Below are 13,456 nucleotides of genomic sequence, written 5' to 3'. Positions count from 1 at the left end.
TAACTTCTTTGTGCTACATGGAGGTTCTACGTGGTTAGGTATGTGTGGTTGGGTTTGCATGGTTCGCTATTATTTTGCCGTTACAAAAGTCGACGCTGGACGCGGGACGCCGACGTCGGATTCTCTGCGACCCGGGGCCTTTATCGCTATTGTGTTGCATTCAAGCGCGTATCAGAGGCCCGCTGCTAGACCGACCGGGAACAATCCTGCATTTTACCACGGAGCGCCTCTGGCTGCTGCTACAGTGAACGCCTCACTTTCCTTTATGTATTCTCGCGCAGCTTTGGCCAATCTCCCACTATGTTGAGGTATACGCCGATACTGGCTGCAGCCGTCGACTCGATATTCGTTTACAGGAAGCAGACAACTAGATGTAGACACTATGAAACCGCACCATGAAGAACTGGAACAATAAAAATATAATTGAAATTTTTGTCTTACGCTTAGGGGTCTACGAATCTTTGCATTCGTGGAGTACTTGCAGCGTGTAGTAAAAATAAAGAAACCATCTAATAATGTACAAGATACTAAGATGGGCGCATTTAAGCAATGCAGCAGCACAACATATTGCTGCAGAAATCTTTATTTGCGATCTGTAGTGGTGATTCTGAAATTTCCATTGCTTCTCGTACATGCGACATACAGCGTTTTAGCGATTGCCCCTCTTTCTATGACACTAGGTCACTCGAGTCCGCCATGACAATGATGGCGTGGCGATGACAGTATGATGACGACGCATTTCACGCTGAAAAGCGTTGTCTGGTTAGGCAGCCTCCCTTGGTGCTTTCCTGGGCAACATCTTTTTTCCAGCAGCGCATGGAAACACTCCTGCTGGGAATTTCGGGAATCCAAGTGTACTTTGACGACGTCATTATCGCGGAAAAGTGCCATAATCGAACTACTCTCCGGAAAGTGTTGCGGAGGTTTCGATATGGTGGAGTGCGACGGCAACTCGAAAAATCGAAGTTTCGGCAGAAGAAGGTGACCTGCGACGGAAGTCTGAAAGCCTCGATGCGATCCTTGAAGTACCACCGCCTCAGAACGTACCGTAATTGACGTTTTTTCTGGACCTAGTTACCTATTATGACAAGTTCATTCTGAACTCATCTGCAGTGATGGCTCCCTTCTATGATCTATTACGAGCATGTTTCAATAGGGGACCGAGACGACAGCAGACTTTCTGAGACGGATAGGGCCTTCTGGAGAAAGTGCATTTTCTTGCTGATTATTGCCCTACTAAAGCACTTAGCTTACAGTGTGATCCTTCGCCGGCGGGAATAAGGGTGGTATTCGGTATTCTTTAACTACATAGGGGATAGTGTAGGTAGAACGATAGGCTTCTATTCACGTGTCCTAATTGCAGCCTAGCGAAATTACTCGCAGCTGTAATAGCAGGCTCTTATCTTAGCGTTCAAAGCGTGCTGGTTTCTGACCTACATATTGGGCAGACATTTCACTTATTCACAGACCGCAAGCAGTTGATTGTATTTTTCATCCTGGACCAATAAGCTTTGAAGGTTGCAGGTTGTTTGTGTGATAGTTAACCAGTGACGCCCGTGTTCGGCTGCGCTTGCTCACCAATGCCTTGGACGTATAATTGCAGGGCTTGGACTACGGCTTAGTTGCTGCCTGTTATTTGACTGATATTTGACACCGACCACGCCGCGCAGGTGGCTGTCGGCTTTCTTCACCGCCGAACGAGAACCGCTGTCGCATTCGCTTTGACAACTTTGGTGTCACAAAAGCAGCAAGCGTTATATTTTTAAAATGTCGTTAACACTGAGAAATGAATGTGCCAAGTTTATCTGCGGCAAGTCTGTTTTGTGATATTTTCTAAGAGCGACTAGTGGATGAGCTTGTTGTAGCAGTGACACGCAATGTGCGCAAAAGAAAGACGAAAACAAAACGCATTGGCTCGAAGCATGATATTTAGAACTGTCAGAACAGTTGCCTAGTTGAGAACAAAGTTTCACAACTTTTTACTTGGTCTGAGATGCGAACTTGAATTCATTTTTCTCAGAAGTCCCCAATTTCACAACGGAAGACATTTATATCAATGTCCGCACTTAATATAATGACTGATTGTCGTTAATGCTGAGTCCTCAGAAGGCTGACAAAGCAGGCCGATTCGGGAGAACTTTAGAAGGTTCCTTTTGCGTGCGTATGTGGCTGGTGCACACAGGGTGAGCTGCCGTTTTCCTCAAATTGAGGTATCAAATTTCCGTATCATTGACACAAGATGTTTAGAAACGACAACATTGAGATGTTCGCTACTGTCGGTGACGAAGTAGGTAACACTGCGTCAAATATGCATGTTTCATAAACACCCAATTTTAGTCTGTCTCGGCCAAATTCTAAAATTTCTGCAAGCGATGATGGCACATCACGATGAAAATTAAAAATTTTGACAACCTACTCCGTTGCATCTGCCCTGTAAGTTAAATTTGAATTCAAGCATGTAGTGTAACAGAAATAGGACAGCACTGGCAATGATAGGAACGAAATAGAATGGCAAGTTATGTGCTTTGTGGGCATGTGCTTGTCATTGAGAAGCACTCATTTAGACTTTTCATTTCTTTTGGCAATTATTGAAAGAACATGCTTACTCTGAAGAACTCACAAGTTGCTGCTACAAAATTTGTTGTTTTTTTTCATGCAAGAACCATTGTGTAATTCTGCTTTACTGTCACAACGTAATTTGTTAAATATCAATACCGAATTTCAATCTGAGTCGTTATTGCGACAGATGTAGCCCCTTGAAGCACCACATCCAGATTGGTGCTTGAGAATGTGACAATGTGATCCTCAGAAGAGCTTGATGTCGTTTTTGAAAGAATGAATGTGAAACAGCAGCTCTGTAACCAAACATGTTTGTCCATAGCGATAAATTAGGCAAATGACCTCACATTATCGCTGATTACCACGTGCTTGAAATAGGCGCACTTTGTACGGGAGAACAGCGTTTTTAGAGTAGCTGTTCACGTGCTGTATGATACTATACAAATTATAGAAGAAGAAAATGAAGCTCAATCCCCTCATCCAATAAGAACGACATTCTTTCTAGTGGGCAAAAAGCCGGCTCCAAGGAGCATGCAAACTTTGAAATCTGAAATCTTCACCACAATATACAATTAGAAGCATTTTTAGGTTTGGAAAAAATGCGCATAAAATGCTTTATTGTTACAGCGCAAACTACTCAAACACGGACAACGAAGAGAGACGTAACACGAGCGCTGACTTACGACTACATGTTTGTTGCTTACCAACAATCATATAAATAGAAGGCGTACATGTGTACAGCCGCGCATCACTGTGTCGATTACTACTGTGTATTTTAGGAAGTTTCGTGTGTTTTACGAGCTACGAATACTACACACTCAGCTCGTCTGAAAAGCACAAATTAACGCAAGCGAAATGCGTTAATTCGACTCAAAAAGTGAGGAAGCCCGGTAGACGCACCATTACTGGAAGCGCTCTCGCTTCCACTAATGCCATGAGCATTCTGTGCACCCATGTCAGCGTTCCTGCTGAGCAGCTGTGGGTCGTGAGCTCCAAACCAGAAAGGAACCTATAGAAGGGCCCTGTGGGTCAAACACAAAACATTGACACAAAACATGGCATCGACAGAAAACATTGGATCGGATCTTGCCATACGTGATCTTCGCGTATGACACCGCGGTGCAAGAGACGACGCGATTCACACCATTTCGCCTCCTCTACCGTGGCGAGGTCCAGACGATGTTGAATGCTACGTTGCCGTGTCAAGACGCCGAACAATCGGCAACTGACGCCAATGAATTTGCTGAGCGTGCCGAGGAAGCTCGGCAGCTCGCGCGGCTGCACATAGGCCAGCGGCAGCAGAAGGACGGACGACACTAAAACATCTGTCACAGGGACGTGTCCTACAGCCACGGAGACCAAGTTCGGGTATGGACCCCTGTTCACCGGCGTGGCCTCCATGAAAAGTTGCTGAGGCGGTGTTTTGGTCCACATGAAGTACTACGCCACGTCAGTAACGTTAACTACGATGTGGTCCCGGGCACATCATCACATACACAACCCGGACACAAAGACAACGAACTCGGGCATAGTTCATGTTGTGCGCATGAAAACGTACACTGCGCGTTCGTAATTTCTGTCTCCCATACACCCTTCTTTGTTTGTGCTTTTCGTTATCTTCATGAGCCTGCCTTGCCAGCGACTGTGCCAGCGGAACGTTTCTTTTTTGTGCATTTTCGCTTTATCTGCGTTGTGCTATCTTTTTTGTTTGTTTTGTTTTTATTGCTTACGCGCATTTTTTAGCATCGAGACGATGCTTTTGTTCGGAAGAGCGGAAAATTCCACATATAGGTGGTGGCTCGAGGGCAAGAGGGGGTCGAGACCACAAGAACAAAGAAGACCGCGCGCCTTCCCTGCTCGCGAGTGAACCCCAACGGACTCGCTCTCCAAGAGCCAGCGGCTCTGCTGCTTATTAAAAACCCCAGATTACATCTGAAGGCTCGTGACAATATGCCACCGTTTGCATCATAGCACAATGTGTGCAATAGCTAAGGAGGAGGCAAGGCAGCTGGTTCTAGGTAATTATCGAAACTCATTTATAAAAGACCTGTGCAACTCCAGAAGCATGCTGTTTTGAAGAAATGACAGAAGTGTGCAGGGGAACTCACACAGGAAATTTTATTGAAGCCCGTTTACATCAAAAATTGGCGGGAGTTGCCTGTTACGCCGTCAAAAATGATCTAATTCATGGATATTTTAGGAGTTTAAAGCCGCTTCATTACTACTTACTGAAGTTGTTAACATAGCAAGTGCGCCGGAGATCATGCTGGAAAACTGAAAATCAACTTCAGGGACGTCCATAGAATATAAAGATGCCAAATATGAGATTTTTTAACTCTGCAAAGAAAAATATTTAATTGCATTTTGGAAAAGTACATCGCACTTACACGGAGAAACGTTTAAATGCCCGAACATAGCGTAATGATCGGTATAGTGCTTTGAACCTTATCAGCATATAAAGTAACCAAAAGATTGGACAATGCGTAGTGTACATGGTACCTTGAACCCTGTAAGTACAGCGAGTAAGAAAAGAGGCAAGGCGCTTAAACCAATAGCCATTCAGAAGATTCAAATATGGTTACAGGATCGGTTACTGACGTCGAGTAGGATTATGTTCCTATCACCCATGATAAGTACATTTCTCTGTTCGTGAGACAACTTATGCAGCTCTGTTTCTAAGATGAAATGAAATTGATGCCTTGACGAGGAAATACAATGATAGATACATCGCACTTTCAGATGATTTTTCTCTTCCCAGCAAGTTACTTCTGAAGCTTAATTTAGACACATTTGAAATCGGATGTGTTAAGCAATAAATAGGAACTTATCGGGATGCTCAAACTGAAAAAAAAAAATACGAATATGGCAGCGCCGTGATGACTACTGACGATTACAGTACACAGAAGAATATGATTGAAACTTGAGCAGATATTTTTGATTATCACTTATGAATGGTTAATTAACGCATTCAATCCAGAACACGTCAGTGAGTTAACGCCAACTGTGTGCACTAAAATGGATTATGAATACTTTACGGGGAAAATGTACGTCGTGAGTTCTGGCAGCAGTGAATACTACTATATCTTTTGAGTTTAGAGCTGATGAGGAATTTCAGCAACAAAGCTATTAACAAAGAATACGGCACAGACGGATGTCATTGGTTTTCCGTGCATTAATTTGACAATTGTTTTTCCAGAAATGAAGCGAAAAACTTTTTTCTTTGAGCGCCAGTGTTATTGGGAACCATTTCTTGTTGTCCATAGAATAGTGTTCATTCACAAATACAGCCCTTGTCCTTTTACTTGACAACCAAAGACTACGAGTATTCTGCCGCGCCTTATGTAGTTCCTTGTAGCATGAATTTTCTTTTCTGTTGTAACTAGAGCCTCAGTACTATATTTCCTAGGTATATTCTCTCTTTTCTGCCTCCTTTATATTTATGGAGTTTAATAAACCAATTAGCCCAACAACGAGTGTTGTCAAGAAAGAAATTAAAAGGGAGAAAAGGCATCACAAGTTAACCAGATGAGAATTTCTGGTTTGCTACCTGGCACTGGTGTAAGGGAATTTTGGTCGAAAAGGAAAGAAATTTACGAAAACGTAAAAAAACCAATAAGGACGTTTACATCATAGACGTCAACAAACCAGTCGATCACAAAAGGCGCAGTATTACTTCTATGAAATTTTCTTATGATTAGCTGCGTCTAAGCTCTCCGAATTGCTCGTGATGTTAAATCCGTTGCATATCTCAAACATATATTTTACGATATATCACTCTTTTCCATGTTCCACGTTTTTGCCTTTTTTATGTCAACAGCTATCATATTCTACAAAAAGCATGACCACATTCAATCAAGCAAGGATCATCTTCCTTCTAATATGTGCCGAATGGTGCATTGTTCAAGGTGAGTGCTGTTTTTCTACCAGCGCCTATTCAGAATTTATTAGGAATATTATTCAGACACAGATTCAGATTTATTGGTTCCAAAAGAAAGAAGTAATTACATGACAAATATACAGACGAGGGTCCCAAAGTGAAACAACTGTAGTGGGATCTGCGGTTAATAATAACAACATTGATGGTGGTATCAACAGTCAGCAAATTAGCGTTATTATAAACAACACCTACAGATCAAATACATCATTAGACATGTCATTCACAGTCAAACAAGAAAAAGCACGTTATAAAAGAAAGTCGGAAAAAAGCATGGATGAAATACAAGAAATGACATGTGAGAGAAAATGCAGAGGTACACCGCCAGATCGTAGTTAAGTTATCGCAGGAAATGATGCTTAAGGTGATTTTTATAAATTTCAAGAGAAGTACAGGATATTACGGTTGACGGTAATTCTTTCCAAAGAGAAATTGCAGCGAAGGAAGATGTTCTTTTGCCGTAATTGGTATGAACCATGGGTAACAAGAAATTGTTGTTAGCCGCAAACCTGGTGATATTTTTATTCTGCAAATGGTCAACTGCAATGAATGGAAACGTAAGTTTATTATGAAGCAACTTGTGGAGTAAGATGAGTATGTTCAACTGGAACAAATGAATAATAGGCAAGATATTATACGCGCGAAGTAACAAAGAGGCATTGGATTGCATGGAGCTAGAAGTGATAATGCGTATTGACTGATTTTGGATATGTTGAATTGATGATAAGTGACAAGCGTGCGTGTTGCCCCATGGAACAATGCCGTAATTAATGTGACTATGAATGAACGCATAATACAACGCTAGCAAAGCCTCACGAGAAAAAAAAGCGCTAGCTTTGATAATTGCACGTATACCAAACGCAGTCTTGTGTTTCAGATGTTGGAAGTGAGGGCGAAATGTAAGGTTAGGGTCAAGATGTATGCAAAGAAAAGTGACATCGGTGCTAACGGGAATTGAATGAATTGCAAGCTTTACTTCAAGAATAGACGTTGAGGCCCTTTGAGCACTTTTGAATAACATAAATTTAGTTTTTAGAGGATTAAGAACTAAGAAATTGTTGCTACACGATTTTATAATGTTACATAATGCAATATTGAACTTAGAAGTAAGAGTAGCAACAGATTTGTCAGATGAAAACAGGGTTGTGTCATCTGCGTATAAAATGCAATGAACGTAGTTGGTGGAATTAAGAGAATCCGGAAGATCATTAATATATAAAAGGAAAAGCAAAGGGCCCAGAACTGATCCCTGTGGTACACCTTGGTTAATACATTTTCTTACTGAGAAAGCATTTGCAGCATGTAGTGCCTGTGGCCAGTTAAGTAATTTTTTAAGAATGTTAACGCAGGACCGGTTATACCGTAAGAGTCAAGTTTATTAAACAGGACTTGATGGTTAACCATGTCATAAGCTTTACTGAAATCTAAAAATACAGATCCGACTAAGTTTCCCGAATCAATACATACTTTTAAGTAGTCAGTTAGAGATAGAACAGCTAGATTCGTGGAACTTCCAGGGCGGAAACCAAATTGATTGTTCTTTAGCAAGTTAAACTTTGTTAAGTAGTTATTAAGACGTTTAACAAATAATTTCTGAGTGAGTTTACTAAGGCAGGAAAGAATTACACTTGGACGGTAATTATTAACTCTATATTTGTCGCCTTTTTTATAAACAGGAATAATTTGGCATTTTTAAAAAATGAAGGGAATGCATCTGCTTTAAACATAAGGTTGATGATATTACAGAGCGTGTCGCAAACTAAATGTGCAACGAGTTTTAAATGCCTGACACAAATATTGTCTAAGCCAGGCCCTGTATTTTTATGGTTAGCAATCGTGGAGCACACTTCATTTGGTGTAGCTGGTAACAAGAAGAATGATTGTGCAAGTGCAACTGCGCATGTATGTTGTTATTAGTGTAAACGGAAGAAAAGTAGTCCGAAAAAGCATTATCAATTTCGTTGGGCTCAGAAAGAGTGAGACCATTGTAATTTATTTTGGTTATAGAGGCATCAACAGACGATTCGTTAAGAAAAGAGTTCAATAACTGCCATCGCTTTTTGGGGTTATTTTTATTCTGATCAAATTTAATTTCGTAGTACCTTTTTTTTTTGCCTATTTAAGTAAAACGTTCAGTAATTTACAGTACTTACTATAGCGTCTAGGTAGTCCAGTGTTAAAGGGCTGACGTTTAGTTTTCTTGTGCATGTTTTCCTTCTTTTCTAAACTTTCTAGAAGACCATCCATCATCCATGGGTTGCGCGGATATTTATACTTTTTCGCACATTTTACATTGCGTGTGTTAGTCGAAACTGCCAATAAAAATAAAGTGCAGAATTGGTTCAGTGCTTCTTCGGGATCAGACATAGAATTAATTGGCGACCAATCAGTTTCACTGATGGCTTCAATAAAGGTATCTGAACTAAATACGGAAGTAAAGTAGCTATTATCGCTCTCATGTATTTCATTGTTAAATCTAAGAAAAACAGGAAAATGATCAGTTATATCAGTATTAATAACCCCGGAGCAAGGCGATGGTGATATGTTAGAGAAAACGTGATCAATAAGCGTATTACTCCCACGAGAGGCTACTCTAGTTGGACAGTCAAAGAGTGATTCAAAACGAAATCCAGCAAAACAATCTGTGTAAGTTGTGTACAAGGTAGCTTCAGTGTCAAGTAAGTTAATATTAACATCACCTACAATAACCACATCCTTATTTTCAAAAGCTAGCTTGGACAATACTGCATCAAGAGAAAGCAAGAAGTCATTAAGGGAAGATGACGGTGAGCGATAAATGCAACCAAGGATCAAGTTCTTATTGTGATTAAGGAATGACCGGTCGACTTCTATCCACACTGACTCACAATGACTCACGTTAACTGCCAGATCAAATCTGCGAGTGTAGGTGACATCTTGTGAAACAAAAATGGCGGCGCCACCATGACTGTTAGTTGTATGATGACAATACTCTGGTTGATAAGATGGAAAACCGCTCATATTCTTGTCGGAATCAGAAAGCCAAGTCTCCGATATGCAGATAAAAGTGAAGACATGGTGAAGTGAGGCAATGGAGTTATTAATTACATCTATGTTCTTACGAAGGCTACGAGCATTGAAGTGAACGAGGGATCGTTTATTTGCCGTAAGACGAGACTTTACGTCAACAGGGTAGAGCAAGGCCATTAAAAGACGGGAAAAAATATTAACAGTTAATCACGTGAGGCTTCGAAGGTCGGAATCAGTGATAATGCGATAGACCCTGCTATCATCAGTTTTGCGGGCTTTTATCTGGCAGTTTTCTGTCCATAAGTATTTCCACTTATTTTGTTTTTTGAGTGCCAGCGCCTTCGAAAACATCTTATTGTTATCAATTGTCAAGTGGTCATTTACATGGACAGGCGTGCTAGTGCCACCTGTGAAACCAATGTGGTCAGTTCGCAGCCTAGCTCTTTTTGCCTTCCTCATGAACTAGTTTTTCTTATCGCGTGAGCAGAAGCGAGCAATGATGCTCTTCTCATTTGACTTAGAGGCAACACGGTGAGCCGTGTAGATATCAGCGTGTAAGAGAGGGTACTCGATAGCATCGCCAATTCGCTTCAGAATGACTCCGCAGTCTTTGCCCTGCGATGTAGGGATTCCTTTAATTTCTACATTATTCATTCTCGAATACTGCTCTAAATCAGCCACTTTTCTTTCGAGTGCTTCGTTACGTGACAAGAGCGCCTTCTTTGAAGTTACTAGTTCTTCCTGTTTTAGTTTTATCGTGTCGAGTTCCTTGTTCATGAACTGAACACTTTCACAGATGGAAGCGTGCTCACGTAATCCTACATCCTGTAGCTTGATGCTAATTCGTGACACTACATAATCGATCAGTGTATCGAACTTCTCGTTCAGCACTGCTTCAAGAGATGCAATTTTTTTTTGCCAGTTCCGCTGTGGTAGGCATAGTGAAGTATATACAGGAAGAACAGTGAAACAAGAAGTTTGGGCAGCAGTTGCGGCAGAAATAATTTTTAGATAGTGTTCAGAAGTAATAAACCAACCTGTTGGCAAGGAGAATTTTCTGAGAAGGAGGGCATGCCGCCGCAAGGGCTGCCGCCAAATTGAGTCAGTGCCGTTGTGTGCGTACTTATATGGTCCTCGTTGAAGTCACGTGCAGTCCGCGCAGACGCAGCACGCAGTACAGGGCTCAGACGCTTGAAAGAACTCGCAGTGAGTGCAAGCGCACGTGGAAAAGAAACTACGGTGGCCACAGACGACGCAGGAACCAAGGACGAGCAGGAACACAGGCCACTGATCAACCTGTTGGCAAGAAGAATTTTCTGAGAAGGAGGACATGCCGCCACAAGCGCTGCCGCCAAATTGAGTCAGTGCTGTTGTGTGCGTACTTAGATGGTTGTCGTTGAAGTCACGTGCAGTCTGTGCAGACGCAGCAGGCAGTACAGGGCTCAGACGCTTGAAAGCACTCGCAGTGAGTGCAAGCGCACGTGGAAAAGAAACCACGGTGGCTACAGACGACGCAGGAATCAAGGACGAGCAGGAACACAGGCCACTAATCAACCTGTTCGCAAGAAGAATTTTCTGAGAAGGAGGACATGCCGCCGCAAGTGCTGCCGCCAAATTGAGTCAGTGCCGTTGTGTGCGTACTTATATGGTCCTCGTTGAAGTCACGTGCAGTCCGTGCAGACGCAGCAGGCAGTACAGAGCTCAGACGCTTGAAAGCACTCGCAGTGAGTGGAAGCGCACGTGGAAAAGAAACCGCGGTGGCCACAGACGACGCAGGAACCAAGGACGAGCAGGAACGCAGGCCACTGATTAACCTGTTGGCAAGAAGAATTTTCTTAGAAGGAGGATATGCAGCCGCAAGTGCTGCCGCCAAATTGAGTCAGTGCCGTTGTGTGCGTACTTATATGGTCCTCGTTGAAGTCACGTGCAGTCCGTACAGACGCAGCAGGCAGTACAGGGCTCAGACGCTTGAAAGCACTCGCAGTGAGTGGAAGCGCACGTGGAAAAGAAACCGCGGTGGCCACAGACGACGCAGGAACCAAGGACGAGCAGGAACGCAGGCCACTGATTAACCTGTTGGCAAGAAGAATTTTCTTAGAAGGAGGATATGCAGCCGCAAGTGCTGCCGCCAAATTGAGTCAGTGCCGTTGTGTGCGTACTTATATGGTCCTCGTTGAAGTCACGTGCAGTCCGTGCAGACGCAGCAGGCAGTACAGAGCTCAGACGCTTGAAAGCACTCGCAGTGAGTGGAAGCGCACGTGGAAAAGAAACCGCGGTGGCCACAGACGACGCAGGAACCAAGGACGAGCAGGAACGCAGGCCACTGATTAACCTGTTGGCAAGAAGAATTTTCTTAGAAGGAGGATATGCAGCCGCAAGTGCTGCCGCCAAATTGAGTCAGTGCCGTTGTGTGCGTACTTATATGGTCCTCGTTGAAGTCACGTGCAGTCCGTACAGACGCAGCAGGCAGTACAGGGCTCAGACGCTTGAAAGCACTCGCAGTGAGTGGAAGCGCACGTGGAAAAGAAACCACGGTGGTCACAGACGACGCAGGAACCAAGGACGAGCAGGAACGCAGGCTACTGATCAACCTGTTGGCAACAAGAATTTTCTGAGAAGGAGGATATGCAGCCGCAAGTGCTGCCGCCAAATTGAGTCAGTGCCGTTGTGTACGTACTTATATGGTCCTCGTTGAAGTCACGTGCAGTCCGTGCAGACGCAGCAGGCAGTACAGGGCTCAGACGCTTGAAAGCACTCGCAGTGAGTGGAAGCGCACGTGGAAAAGAAGCCACGGTGGCCACATACGACGCAGGAACCAAGGACGAGCAGGAACACAGGCCACTGATCAACTTGTTGGCAAGAAGAATTTTCTGAGAAGGAGGACATGCCGCCGCAACTGCTGCCGCCAAATTCCTCGAGTGGGAGTACGAAAGAAGGCGCGATTGCTCGGTGTAGTGAATCGGTGACGTAGTGAAAATAGTGAAACTAGTGAACATAGTGAAACTCTCATCGGCCGGTTTCGCCTAGTGGTTTGCTGCTATACCTAAACAAAAACGGAACACAGGGCATACGGCAGAGATAAGTAAATGGTAATGACCTTGAAGATGGACCATCAACCTGATGTCTACCACATTTCCGGAAACAATTAAACAACACAGGGAAGTACGCGAATGAGACAAGTGAATACCCGGAATGCACACTGTCAGATTTAAGAAGCATTAAAACTTTTAGATCTCAACTGACAGCCACTACTCATTCACCTCAGCATAATAGCTCCTGAATGCAGTGCTATTGAACACCGAATAACTCTTCCGTGTTGCCAACGGTCGGGGACCCTCTCGCATGCAACCGTTGTCCCGCCCCAACCACAGGCGGCATTTAGTTGGAGCACGAATCATGCCTTCTGAAGAGATATCATAAAATTCACGCGGAAATCAGACGGCAATTTGCCAATTAGGGCACCTGTATGTCGCCATGCCTGGTCGTAAGATGCGCAGGTGAACGCATCAGGCAAGGCCATCAATTGTATTTCTGAGGCCGGTGATAGCCCCCCTTGTCGCAGAGTTTCAAATTATGATTTAGCCCTGGTTTATTTTATAAGAAGCCGGAGCTCCGGTTGCGCGACTGTGGATGACGCAATCCATCCTGGATGGTGTCTCGTTCGAAGACAACGTTACGATCGAATGCGTGGATAGTAAATTTTTTCCTGGCAGCATGGCTCCCGCAAGAGAAAAGCACTTGTTTAAGGAGTACGTGGTAGCGCGACGTACAGACAAAAATTAATGTGAGGTAGCCCGAAAGAAAATAACGAGCACTAAACTTTAACTAGTTATTCGTAGAGCGAAATCATAGGAATCCATCACCTTTGCATGCGCGGAGTAGTCACGTTAAAAATGTTCGAAGGTGATTCAAGCTCCAGTTGAAGTCAGTGAAACGCAACCTCTGCCTGAGCGA

The 13,456-nt window shown here is 43.5% G+C and overlaps 1 protein-coding gene across 6 annotated transcripts in view; it reads left to right on the top strand.

The window, feature by feature from the left end:
- The first annotated feature begins 2,062 nt into the window (after window positions 1-2,062).
- LOC126534729 (uncharacterized) overlaps window positions 2,063-13,456 on the top strand; it is a 104,879-nt gene continuing 93,485 nt past the window's right edge. Inside the window, exons 1-3 of one of the 6 annotated variants that reach the window (XM_050181976.2) lie at window positions 2,063-2,183; window positions 3,187-3,250; window positions 6,377-6,464. In XM_050181976.2, the coding sequence (XP_050037933.2) occupies window positions 2,092-2,183; window positions 3,187-3,250; window positions 6,377-6,464 (244 nt within the window). In that variant the 5' untranslated portion in view covers window positions 2,063-2,091. Of the gene's footprint in view, window positions 2,288-2,331; window positions 2,434-3,186; window positions 3,251-6,376; window positions 6,465-13,456 lie in introns of those variants that run through there. The other 5 variants (XM_055072569.1, XM_055072568.2, XM_055072567.2 and 2 more) reach the window with 5 other exon arrangements.

This window comes from Dermacentor andersoni, chromosome 7, assembly GCF_023375885.2.
Source record: "Dermacentor andersoni chromosome 7, qqDerAnde1_hic_scaffold, whole genome shotgun sequence".
In the NCBI taxonomy this organism is placed as follows: domain Eukaryota; kingdom Metazoa; phylum Arthropoda; class Arachnida; order Ixodida; family Ixodidae; genus Dermacentor; species Dermacentor andersoni.
The sequence above is the reverse complement of the archived record's forward strand: the minus strand, read 5'-3'. Positions and strand labels throughout refer to the sequence as shown.